This window comes from Convolutriloba macropyga, chromosome 1 (assembly GCF_964194025.1).
Source record: "Convolutriloba macropyga chromosome 1, txConMacr16.3, whole genome shotgun sequence".
NCBI classification, from domain to species: Eukaryota; Metazoa; Xenacoelomorpha; order Acoela; family Convolutidae; genus Convolutriloba; species Convolutriloba macropyga.
In genome coordinates, this window is record NC_134468.1 from 73870582 (window position 1) to 73883974 (window position 13393).

Below are 13393 nucleotides of genomic sequence, written 5' to 3' on the forward strand. Positions count from 1 at the left end.
GCTCAACACTTGGGCACCAGTGTCCTTGTGTCAGTTTACTAACTCAACCATGAGTCTATCACTTTCTATCTTTGTTTTTGCTAGCATGTGGATAGAGTTTCAACACTTCCTTTGTTGACAAATTGTCCAATTTTAATCATCTCTCGTTGCGATAACAACATTAGCATAACTTAACATTGATATAAATGATTGACTAATGAATACTGAACAAAAATCTGAAACAGTTGCTTTGGGATTAAATCAGCTCCCCCCCCCCCATTCTTTTCTCGCCTCTTTCATGTAGCAACAGTGGCGAGAAAAGAATGGCGGAAAAAAACAGTCTGATAGAGAAGCAGAATTTTACCAATAATTCGAATTTTCGTTGTATTAACTGGGCGCCAACAATTATTTCACCGGTAAGTTACAAACAGTCAACTTCTGATTGTTATCAAATCTAATGAGATTGATTAAAATCATTAATTATCACACGGTTGTTATGACAGTCTGATAAATAAAATTTCCTTTCAACCGTGTGGTAGGTATTGTATATTAGACTACTGCTTTTTGAAGTATCGAGTTATTAATAGATTGAAGCAAGGCCGAAGGACAATCGACACCATTTATAAAGTATTGATTGTCAAAAACAGTACTCTAAATCGCGTAGGTTACAAGAGCGTGGTTTTTGCATGAGTCAACATAGCTGTAAAAAATTGGTCAATGACAATGAAGACTACGTCAATTGTCTTATAATACTACAACTTATTAATGCTCTGCTTACGTAATAGTTCGTATTATTGGACAACGGAAATCACATTCGCTTGTTTCATTGGATTGTTGACGCAATATTCAGCTGTAATGAATGACCAGTAGCTCGTATTACTGTTGTATTTAACAAAAAAAACAATCACACATCTAAAAACTGGTTTTCTTAATTGGTCAATGCAATAAAAAATCATCTGGCAAATTGTGGTTGTTGACATTTGACATTTTTGACCAATGGTACTCTGATTCAAACTGAAATTTAGTCATTTTTCTTTCGAACCCTGTGGTACCAGACAGACTCTTGAGGTAAGTTAATGATTGCATTATTGTCAAGTTTCCAAGAGAACAAAACTAAAAGATGTTAACCGCTGAATTATTAGAATTTTCTGGGCTTTTTTCACAAAACTAAATTGCAAACGTAATAACGGAACAAATCTAATGAGAACTAATTTAGTTTTCTATGAGCTCGTCCAAATTAATTCTCAAGTGATATAATTTCAAAATGACAACAGATATATTAGTTCAAGTGCAATTAGACATAATGAATTCATGAACAATATGATGATTTTACATAGTACTTATGTACTTATCTTAATGCTCGTCATTGAAAGCTAATATAAAATCAGAATTTTTTTTGTTAATTTCAATTTTTTGTGGCGAATTAGCAAATTTAATCACCCGTGTTGAGAGTAAGCGACAAACTTTTTGGTGGGCGTTTGTCCGTATTAAACATATCTTTAATTGTGTAAAAATTTGCTACATTTTATGTTCTTGTCCCATAAAAATACCACTTTCCCATGATCAACAAATAGGAATCGTCTTTCTGAATTCCTCGTTAAGTTTGCCCATTAATACCATGTTTTCTTTTAAAAGCTCCGTTTATAATTTAGATGGAAATAGACAAAGCGAAATCTTTACAATTTTTCAGAAAAGTTGCAAGGTTTAATTAATAAATCATTTGGCGCTCAACATCTTATGTGAAAGAGAAACCCATTTAGTTCACCCTTAACCCACTGCTCTAACGGAACGATAGCCGCCACACGGATTGGGAAAAAATTGCGAATGCTAAATTTTAGTTAAGTTTGAGGCAAATTTAGAAAACTCTATTTTTAAACTTAAAAATGTTTCTGCTTTTCTATTATCCTTCTGCTTCGCAATCAAATAAAAGAGCTTTTCTATTATCCACTGATTATTGAAATTCGAGACAAATAAAATTTGAGATTGAAATTTTCTTTGAGATTTGAGACCAAAATGGAATTTACTTAATTTTTCTGTTGAATATTAAAATGAGAAATTTGTAATTATTTACACTGCTTGATAAATATCAGTTAATTACTCTTTGATATGGCTCGTAATTCACTGTTGCCTTTTTATTGCTATCATGTTTTTGCAAGAATAGACGACAAATTCCTGAGGTTATGTTCAACTATTTTGAAACAATGTTTGAAAGGTTTTGAGATCAAGAGCGTAGAAAAACCTTCAGTCTGATTATCTCTAGAAGTGGTATAAAATCTTGATAATTTTAATAGACATTAAATTAGAACTTAACTACAAGGGCATGTGTTTTCACACCTTAAAATCCACAATGCTCAACTTCTGTTTCATACATTTAGGAAGTAGTTTTGAAACGATGTTTTTTCTCCTTTTCAAAAAGATAAAAATTCTTTTGAGAAGTTGTATTGTAATCCTCTTTTTGATAAATTAACAAGTAGGTTGCTCCATTTTAAATTTTGGTTCGGATTAAGTTTCTAGAAAAAGAAACGAAGAAACGAGCCCTCAATTAGCCTTGTGCGGTAATTATTAGCCGCTGTCAGCATCTCAACGGCTACTATTTGGGCGCTCTCCTTCTTTTTTTTTAATTTGCTTTGCATTTTTATCACGTTTTCCGTTTTACATATATCACGATTTTCACTTTTGACTTCTGACTTACCTCACTCACTGTTTCAACTAAATGGATTTTAAATTCGTTCCCGCATTGAATTACGCAAAGTGGTGAATACAGTCAAAGTCAAAAGAGCAAAATCAAAGAAACGGGATAAATCTTTAAAGCTCGGTCAGTTAGTCATAGGGCATTAGGTTATCAAAGTTCTTTAGAGCCATTACTAGCTGAAATTAGTATTAAGCTTAATCCCGTTCAGTTTAAAAGCTGAATTACGTATAGTTTTATAATCTAACAATTCGCATGCAATTTTGAGCAATTTTTGAAATAAGCGCATCAACGGTGGCTATTTTCCGGCAGTTTGCTGGCTATATTTTAGCTTGCTTGTAAAACAATGTAGAAGCTTCATTTCTACAAATCTTTGAACTTAATTTAGCAGAGTAAAATGATTGTTTGAAAAAATCACTAGCACGCCTTAGTTTCCCAGATCACGAAAGTCTCAGATTCTGAGGTGCCAGATTTTCTTATATAAAGTGCGACATTATCAAACTTCAAAAATTGTGTTTTAAGCGAGGTTACGTGATTCTCTATATACCCAAACAACCTACTCTCCACCTATCTACCAACCCCCCCCCCCCCCCCCAACTGCAGCCTACCCACCTCGGCCCAACTACCCAACTACCCACTCAACCTACCACACGGGCTCTAAGTTTTTAGCTGAAGCAAGTTTGTTCATGACTTGAGTTTTCACCTCCCTCCTTCTATTCGACCAATTATCTCCGTTTTCAGGCGCCGACTTCTGTTTCCTTATATTGTATTTAAACAGTTGTTTAGTTTCTAATTTATAGAAATTAGGAGCTGTTGGTAATATTCAAGGTGAAAAAGTTATTATGAGGGTAAAATGGTCATATACGGCTTTGACCACTCAAAAATACTTTTGAGCTCAATCCCCTTTCCCGCTACTTTTTTGAATTTTACTAATTTTTGTAAGGTTGGATTCGAGAATCTTCTAGTTTTTTCCGGTATTTTACTGTTATGTTTTCATTCATGCAAACTTTTCGCTTGATCGTATTGGTTTTGGCTTCTTATCTAGAATATTCCCAACGATTTTTAGCTCGCTTGAGCAATTTAAGTTGGCTCGAGAATGCAATAAACTGATGAAACTTCAAGGCTTTATTTCTCTGGGTATGTTTCTTAGAGTTTTTGTAACCTCAAAAAGTACCGTCTAGCAAAGTTGCTGAAAAATACTTGAGGAGAAAGATTGTCATGTTGTAACGGGTGGTCTTAGATCCTCATTTCCCCACTCCCGTGTTTCCACCTTCCTCGCTCTTTTGTGCTATCGTTTCTGTGTTTCAGTAGACAACACCAAAGCAATTTGTCCAACGGCATTCAGCCATGCTTTACAATTAAAGCTGACTTTCTACAAAAAAAAGAGTTTTTGTGTTTTCCCGTTGTATCATCCAAATCAGACCATTCAATTTTAACTCCCCCTACGCCCACCGTAGTGTGAGAAGCAGGGATGATGACTAGAACATTGTTCTTGATTTTGCTAGAACAGTAGAAAATTTTTCCCTCAAATTAAAGGGGAACTTATGTTCATCGAAAGATTATTTTCTTGTTGGAATGAAATTTTTTTAACCTGCACTTGCCTAATTTTTATGATTTTCTTAACCTACACTTACCTAATGTTAATTATAGGTTTGCTGTGAAAAACTGAAAAATGATATTATAGGACACTATGGCACGCTCCCGTTTATTGTTACGTGTAAGAAAACTTAATCTATATTAAGCAATTTTTCTGACCAGTCATCTTTGGATGAAGCAATAATGGAGGGAATGAAAGAAAACCAAAGAGGTGATCGACTTGGAAAAGAATAATTTAAATTTGATTTTTCCATGTTCGAAAAAAAATTGAATTGACTTTAAGAAGCTATAATTGTTTTGCTGCCAAATATATGAGACGCAATAAATTATATTTCAAAAATCTGACAAAAGAGAACAACATCTTGTGAAAGTATCTCGCAATGCTAAATTGAAAAAAATGTAAAAAGGCAGTTAATTTGTACGGAATGTTTTAATGAATATGTAAACCAGCTTTCAAAGAACGCTCCTTTTTTGGATCTTAGATGTTATGACAATTTCGTGAAGAACTTGCAGGCAGCTTTTCTTTCTACCATAAAATTTGTTTTAATTTAATTGTGTGCCAACAGTTTCTGAAAATAGGAGAATATTAAGCTGGGCCGGCTTTTTGTCTTCTGTTAAGATTTCACTTTTGTAGGCATCCCAAAAGAAGGAGAGGTACACAATTTTGAATCACTTAGAGGTTGCTTTTGATTTAACGTGGAAAACAGGAAAAAACAGAAAGGAAAAATTATTGGGTTTTAGAGAGTGACTGGGCAAATTAATTCAGTTTGTTATAGTTTTCATTAAAAAAAATAAAAAAAAAACATTTTAATAAAAACCAAGTATTCGATATGCAAAAAAGCTGTAAAAAGTTATTTTTACTTTTCATGTTTTCTTTCTCCTCCTCCTAGTAATTAATTTATTATTTTAAAGTTTTTGTAGATCAACTGGTTGCAAATATCGATAAAGCAGGAAAAATTTTTAATCTAAGCATCGGAAAAATTCAAACTCAAAGACAATAAAAATATCGAAAAAAGAAGAAAGTAAACATATAACTTCTTCCTTTTTTCATCAAATTTCAAAACTAAAAGGATCTTCTGTCATTGAAATGTAGGAAAGCCAAGCGAAATCAACAACGGTGATACTCCTGACCGACTCAAGAAGAACTGAAGAACAAGAGTCTTACAGAGTATGAGAAAAATATCAAATGAAATTTAAAAATTTGTATAATTTTTTAAAGATTATCGGGCTTATTGAAATAACTAATCTGTTTGCAAATAAAATTATCTATATTAGGAACTAACTTATTCAAATGGAACAGTATAGGTACACAATTGTACCTTTCTTTGAATTAAGAAAAAAAATCACAAGATTTTCTTGACAAATGTTCTGTTTTTTTTTTATTTTACTGTTCGCTGTTTCTTTAAAAATGAAACCCGTCATTGATAGGAAAACTGAAACGCTGACCAATAGAACTGGCTCTAACAGAACAAAAATTGTTTTGCGAGAGAAACAAAAACCTGTCTTTTTTCAATTTTTTTTTTGTTGATTGATCCTGATGCCTGCAATCACCTACCAAAATTCAGTGAAATGGAAGTTATTAGAAGGTATTTTTTAAATAAAAGACAAGAGTGGAAGTAATTAACTTTTCTTGAGAAAAAAGGAAACAAGCTATTTTTCAAAGTCAACGTTCCGCTGATTGTTTTTGATGTCTTGAGTGTCTTCCAATTTTAGATTTATTCCTGGCCCCAGTTACCTAGTAAATTCATTCGAAAGAACTTGTGAGGGAAGCAACAGAACTTTTTCGCGTTAAAAAATCCGGACTTTTTTCTAGTAAATCACAATTGTATGCTGAAGCTTGCAGACTGATTTTTGTAATTGTGGTGAAATAATAATAAACAGGGGTAGTTCTTCAAGGATTATTAAAAACATAACAACGAAAAACGCAACCACATGAGGAGACAATAAAAACGTTTCCGATATTCAACTTACTTGCCTTCAGAGACCTGAAATTTATTTTAATTACTGCAGTTGCGCTGGCAAACAGGTATCATAATGAATGCTTTTTAATGGCTCTCCAGCAAAGTTTGTAGCAATTATTTAGTCGTGTGGTCTTTTTTATGCAATTTTGCCGCTTGACCGATTTCTTGTCTGACTCATTTTACTTTTTGTACGCAAAAACAGAATAAACAGATAGGGCAATATGTTCTGCTAGAGCCTTACTTTTTCTAAGAATGCGATTCACAAAACCTTCTTTTGAAGAAAAAATTTTATGGCGTGAAGGGCGGTTTTCAGTCTCAGGAGTTTGACCCCCTCAGTCACCCCACAACCCCCCCCCGCTATCAGCCCACCTTCATTACCTCCCTCCCCCCCCCCCCTCAACACTCCTATTGTCCACCCTACGCCACCTGTCGAGTTAAACCGCCTTCTCATCTAGCCTTAGCAACCCTAACCTCCATCACAAAATCCCTATTACTTAGGACAATAAGTTTTTTCAATGGGCGAGCATTCTCACAAGACCACTTGTTCACATAGTAACATCTCCTGACTAACAGCTATTTGGCCCGTGCTCAATTCCTATCCATCTACTTTTTTTTGCTTTTTAAGTTTTTTAGGACTTTGACCCCTCTTGATGTGTCCCCTTAACCTTGCTGTTCAATGCTCGTAGGCACGCTCTTCCTGAGACTCCTGAAACACGCAAAAATTTGTACTTTTTGCTGCAAATAATAAGCTGGAGGGGCGCACAAACGAAAAAGATCCGGATTAGTTTGGTCCCTCGCGCAGTATCTTCAGTGTTTTTGTGATGACAATTTATCAATTATGTTGTTTTTTTAGCTCGTTACTGCGTAAGGACAGCACTTGCGCCAGGGGAGGGAGGGCGTAACATTTTTATGCTCACTAAGTAATTGGAGTTAGCAATCAGTTGAATTCGAACGTCATCAAAGCATGCACTGCATGTTGATTCATACTGAAGACGTAAAAATGGTTTAGGTCTGTTAAAGTTCAAAGAAGTTGGAGAAAACGGAACGAAGGAAGAAGATAGAGAATGTGTGACTGTTGTACAGTGGGTATCACTTTCAGTGCAGTGGGCATTGGGCTCTGCTGTTACACTCTCCTATTTGTTACCCTTGGGTTCATCACTTTTGGAACATTTTCCCTTTACAGCCATGAGTACATGAGTGGCACAAACGGTAACAAATTACTTTGTATTGCTTGCTAAATATGCACTAAATAATTTGTCATCTAAATTTGAAGAAATTGATGTCATGTAATTATGTGATGCAATCGGTGACTTTTAATGAGAAAAAATCAGAAAGGCGTGTTAACAAAAAATAAAATGGTTTCGTATGATTCCTATTGAAGAATCTTTGCAGGTTGTATAAATGTGCTAAAATTGTTTACGATACAAGACAGCTGTGGAAGTTGAGGTTTGATTTTGTTTAAGAACGTCAATGCGGTCCTAATTAGATCAAAGGTACTTTTGCCTAAAATTATACCAATATGCTTAATTTAGGAACGTAACACTTTCATGTCCGCTGAGAACCTCAGAACCAGATAAACATGACCTTCATATGATATCCCAAATCTTTTCCGTTCTTGCCCCCCCCCCCCTCCGTTACCTCGTTACAGAGCACCTGCAATTAAATAGTAAATCTTGTTAAAATCTGGTATGTGATCTTGGGGGTTGCAAATGATGTGCGCCAACAGCACAGAGGGACAAAATCCGATATACATCTCAATTAACTTGGTGCCCAACCTTTCAGGTGATTTAGTAAAAGCGGGTCTAGCCTTCCACGTGATCACTGTTTTCATAACGATTGGGTGTGTTGTGACATGGAGTATTCTATGTTGTGCCAAGAAGTACGATGGAAGGACTCCTCCACTAGTTGCCAACCTCGTACTTCACATCTGCGGTGGTCAGTCTGATCGTTTTTACCATATCTGCTCGCGGCCGTGTAACAAAAAACTATTAGATAAAATAAAACTGAGGTTAATTGATTCCACATGTATTAACATACAATCATCTCATTTTTCTGAGATTAAATAGCAGCAAAAATTCCGAGTTCTAGTTGCATGACGACTCCATAAAGCCGGAGTCGCAAAAAGAGCTCCAAGTTGAGGCACAGACCAAAATAAGTGATCAAGCAGAATCCATACATGTGCTGACTTTTGTGCGCTCCAATTAATCTTCAATCAGATATTGAGTTTTCGTTTGAGAAAGGAAGTGAAAAACTTGTTTCATTTTTTTCAATCAGTCGCACCACTGAGCATTATAATCAGGGACAGAAATTTCAACAAGAGCTTAAATGTTTTTGTTGACACTTTTGTTTGATTTCCCTGGCCGAGAATAAGCGTAACTGGCGTTGACAATTTAAAGAATTCATCGCATTTTTTTCAATAAATTTTTGTTGATAGCTCTGAACTTAAAATTCAACGCAGTCACTACATAAAGAAGGCGGTGAAAATTGGGGTGAATTTCTTAACTTGTCAGTGCTATTTACTGCTTATTTTACATGTTTTTGCGTTTCTAAGCGTAGATCTTCCTTAATTCTGCGTTTCTAAGTGTAGCTCATACCCACTGTTGCGTTTCTAAGCAGAGAATTTTCATACTTTTGCGTTTTTTGGCGTAGATCTTACAGACGTAGATCTTTTTTAAACTCTTAGACATCGGTCTCTGAGACCCAAAACACTGGCCTCTTGCATACTTCTTACCTCTCCTTCCAAAGATCCAGATTGCCACAGAACTTTAGTTTTCTCAAGCACTTCATTATTTAAAATTGGACTCTTTTATAACGCTTCCATTTGAGGATATTACATAATGTTTGTAAGAGCAGATCTTTACAAGCAAACATATATAATCCAAAATAATTTTGGCGTTCAAAAGCGTTGATCGTACATATTTGTGGCGTTTCAAAACGTATGTCTATCATTTTTGGGTCTCCTAAGCGTAGATTTTACATAAAATCAACGCCTAATTTCTAAGCGTTGATGCGTCACGCAGTCCTCCTGAACAAGTTACCTGCAATTAAACTGCACAGGACAAAAACAAGGTAGATTTACCTCCACATTCTGCCTTAATTTTTCCAGGTAATTTACCCTCAAAGTAAGGATACCCTAGGTGTGAATTACCTGAAAATTTATAAGAGAGCATTGTGAGCTTGGAACTCAAGGCTTGCTCTTTAAAGGTATTTTTTTAAGACTGCGAGCTCAAAATTTATTCCATTTCGTTTACAAAAAAATTGTATTAATTCTATATCGTTTGAAAAAGTTTTGTGCTAAACTTTAGCACTAATTTTGTTGTTTTAAAGTAGAAATGCTTTTTCAATGCAGGAGTCCAAGAGCACAGTTAATACACTCAAAAATTTCAGAGCAGGAGTTTAATAATAAAAATTTAAAATATTTTAGCCATGAAGCTTTATATGATTCCAAACTAAAAAGAAATGAACCGAAAAAAAGTTATTTAGATTTTAATTGTTAAACTCCCTCTGACAATTATGAAAGTTCTGACTGTGCTCTTGGATTCCTATATTGAACCGAAATTTCTTGTTAAAAAAACAACTAAAAAACCAATTTTTTGGTTGTTTCAAAGAAGAAGAGTTGACGGTTCAATATAGGCATCCAAGAGCACAATCAGAACTTTCAAAATTGTCAGAGGGAGTTTAAAAATAAAAATCTATATAACTTTTATTCGGTTCATTTCTTTTTAGTTTGAAAAAAAAAACATATAAAAGTTTCATGAGTAAAATAAATTAATATTTCATCGTTAAACTCCTTCTCTGACGTTTTTGAATGTATTAATTGTTTTTTAGTTTTAAAACGAAAAAGAGTTAAAACAAATTTTTGTAAGCCAAATAGAATAAGTTTTGTGCACGCAGTCTTGAAAAAACACCTTAACCGAGCAAACCATGATTACCAAGCTCAAATTGTTCTCTTGAAATTTTTCAGGTAATTGACCTTTACAGTATGCTTACTTTGAGGGTAAATTACCTGAAAAAATAAAGTGAAATGTGCTGTTCAATGAATTCAAAGCAGGAGTCCAAGAGCACAATTAGAACTTTCAAATTTATCTGAGAGTTGTCAGAGAAGGAGTTTAATAATAAAAACTTATTTTTTACGGTTCCTTTCTTTTTAGTTGGGAAAAAATCTTAAAATTTTTATAAAATTTTCATGAGAACGCTTTACCGGTCCAAAAAGATGATATACACATTGTTTTTTCTTCAAAATGAAGTTTTTCCAGAAATGTTTTGTTTCAAATTTATCCATTAGAAATATCAAAGAAATTGCAGGTAATTTAGCTGAACAGTGTGCAGGCAATTTACCTGAACAATGTGCAGGTAAGCAAATTTGTGGAAAATTGTGCAGGTAAATTTTACTGCACATGGCTTCGCCTGTGCACTGTTCAGGTAAATTTACCTATACAATATTTAGCGTGTAGTGGTCTACTTTAAGTTCTTCGAAACTTTTTAAATAACGAAATAACCTTTCTGTGAGCATATTGCGTATGTTTTAGAGGCTTGCATAATCCTGGCAGCTAGTTTGGTGACAGCAGCAGCCAGCATTTTAGATGCCTCGACTGCCTATGCTGGTCTACTCTGGTGGAGTACAATCCTGTACAGCTCCTCATTTGCAATAGCATGTGTCATATTCGCATGTGCCGATCGAAATACTCAGCCTTGCTGTCGTGACTGCTGTTGAACTAACGTCAATTAGATCACGTCGAAGCAAAACGAAATCATACAGATGAAGAAATAAAAATCTTACAAAAATCAACAAAAATAAGGATCGTTTCGTCTAAATGTCCAAATATTTCTGCAAAATGCAAAAAATACGGCTTTCTTCAAAATGTTGACCGCTTTTGTAATTATTTGATAAAATGCATGAAGGCTTACTTCACTCCAGGATTCATCCGATCATCTCTAAAAATGCTACAATTCGGAAAAGATCAAAAATCGAAACGACAGAGAGCATTTATGAGCTGAAATAACACCATTAATTTCAACAGAATGTTATTTTATGTGATAACATAGTTGTCACTTTGACAACTAGTGACATGATTGGCAGTTTAATATGTCTTTTAAATTGTAAATTACTGTTATGTATATGGATGTTGCTTCCAATGAAATAAAAAAATGAATGATTAACAACTAGTTTTGAAAAACCACGCACCTAATTTTTAAAGGTATTCAAACTTTCGGATGTCAATTCTCACAGAAACTTCCTTAAAAAAAGCGACACCGCATTAACTGTTGTTGATTAATTGCTCTCAAACAAAGTATGTAGCAGATATATTAGTCCTGTCGGTCTCTTTTTATGCGATCTCTTGCTTGACTGATTTATCGTCTGACCCAATTGCCTTTTCCTTCTAAAAATGGGATAAACAGGTAGCTCTCAGCGGGCATTAGGTGCTCTTAGAGCCTTTCAGCTCTGTTTCAGTTCAAACTGTTTTGGAGACTTATACTTATGGGTTCTTAGAGATTGAGGACCCCCCTGCTATTGCCCCCAACCCCACTGTTGTCCCACTCCCCCCCCTCTCCGTGCCTAGCTACTGACGAACAACCACTCGCAAAAAACAAGCAAATTTATATTAATTTTTTATAATTTTTTCAAGCTTTTTGATTTTTTCCCCATTTTTTGAGTTTTTATCAGTCCTAGGTGTCAAGGAACCTCCTGTAGAGTTCGATAATGGGTCACCGCTATGTTTTTAGTGGCGATGGAATGATTTCAACATTAGAACATCATAAATTTACCATATTTTTCCAAACGTAGAAATTTTTTCGAATTTTTTTTACCCTATTTTTATTATTCAAGTCTTTCCTGACCCAAGGGCCAGAAGACGTTCTTAATTGTTTGATAACAAAATACCGAAAATTTTTTTTTGGACATGGAAAAGTTTTCAACTTATAAAATAACATAATTTCGCAATCTTCGATAACTTTTTTTCAAATTTTTTCAAAATTTGTCGTTTTTTGTTCTCCAGCCTAAAGAGTCTAGGGACCTCCTCTAGGTGTTGACAACAAGCTATTGTGTAGTTACTAGTTGTAATGAGGTTTTTTAATTTTCTTAACTTCAGTAATTTTAGCATTTTTTCGACAAAACTTGCAATTTTTTTCACTTAATGCCATTATTTAGGTTTTTCAGCCTAAGTTGTCAGAAAACCTCTTTTAGGGTTTGATAAAAAGTTACTGAAAATGTTTTAGGCAATGGATCAGTTTTAAACTTTTGAATATTACAAATTTTGGCAATTTTTTTAATAAAACTTTTTTTTCAAGTTTTTTGATATTTCTTTTAACAATTTTTTAGGTTTTTCCAGGCTCAAGAGCTAAGGAATACTTTCTAGGGTTTGTTCAAAGGTTACCGCATAGCTTTTAGAGATAATGAAATGTTGAAGCATTTAATACGACAAATTTAAGCAGCTTTTTTTTGAAAAAATTGCAATTTTAGGAAATTTTTTAAAATTTTTTTGTACTTTTTTGGTTTGTTCCGGCACCAAGGGCCAAGGGACCTTTTCCACGGCTTGAGAAAAAGCTGCTGCATAGTTTCTAGAGTTAATGGAATGGTTTTAAAAATTTCAATGACCCCAGTTCTCTCAATTTCGGGAATTTTTTTATCATGTTCCAAGTTTATGGATCTTTGAGATCAAGTGAAACCATTTAAAGTTTGGATAGTCTCTTGAGACAATGAAATGTTTTTAAGGATATGACCATATTTAATGTAAAGAAGATTTTATTAAAATCTCCAATTTTTCAAAATATTTGGTTATCTTTCCTCTTTTGATTTTAACGTCAAAACTGCCCAACGAAACGTTTTCAGTCTTGCAAGACTTGATAGAACTCCAGACAGAAAAAAATGGTTTTCGTTAATTTTTAACACCGCAAAATAAGGAAAACTTTTCTTTAAATTTTAGCAGTTTTCAGTTTTTGTTTGATTTAATTACTAACAAGGATAGAAAACTAGTAGTTGCAGGTTCAAATCTTATCATGGAAAATTTTTTTTAGCACTTTCTCTTCTCTCTTTCTGTCTGTTGGGACTTTTCCTTCTCTTTCTCGTTCACGTTTGATCTCTATTTCTCTCTCTCTCTTCTTATTTTTCAGCTGCTGTTATATGGCGTGGCGTCCCTCAAACTCACACCCCTTCAATTAAACTAAAGCA

At 34.2% G+C, this 13393-nt stretch overlaps 1 protein-coding gene and 1 pseudogene across 1 annotated transcript; both read left to right on the forward strand.

The window, feature by feature from the left end:
• Positions 1-13393, forward strand: part of LOC142342488 (uncharacterized) — a 371331-nt pseudogene that overhangs the window by 308567 nt on the left and 49371 nt on the right.
• LOC142351421 (uncharacterized) lies at positions 936-11354 on the forward strand. Its single transcript, XM_075403429.1, has 4 exons — positions 936-1047; positions 7235-7434; positions 8008-8160; positions 10755-11354. Exons 2-4 carry the CDS (start codon positions 7290-7292, stop codon positions 10937-10939), a joined length of 483 nt encoding a protein of 160 aa, XP_075259544.1. The 5' UTR covers positions 936-1047; positions 7235-7289; the 3' UTR covers positions 10940-11354.

What these genes read in the sequence shown, in the direction of transcription:
- LOC142351421 (XM_075403429.1), top strand. Translation starts at nt 7,290, where the DNA reads ATGTGTGACTGTTGTACAGTGGGTATCACTTTCAGTGCAGTGGGCATT. An exon ending in GTACATGAGTGGCACAAACG is followed by an intron (nt 7,435 to 8,007) that starts GTAACAAATTAC and finishes CCAACCTTTCAG; the next exon opens with GTGATTTAGTAAAAGCGGGT. An exon ending in CGTACTTCACATCTGCGGTG is followed by an intron (nt 8,161 to 10,754) that starts GTCAGTCTGATC and finishes CGTATGTTTTAG; the next exon opens with AGGCTTGCATAATCCTGGCA.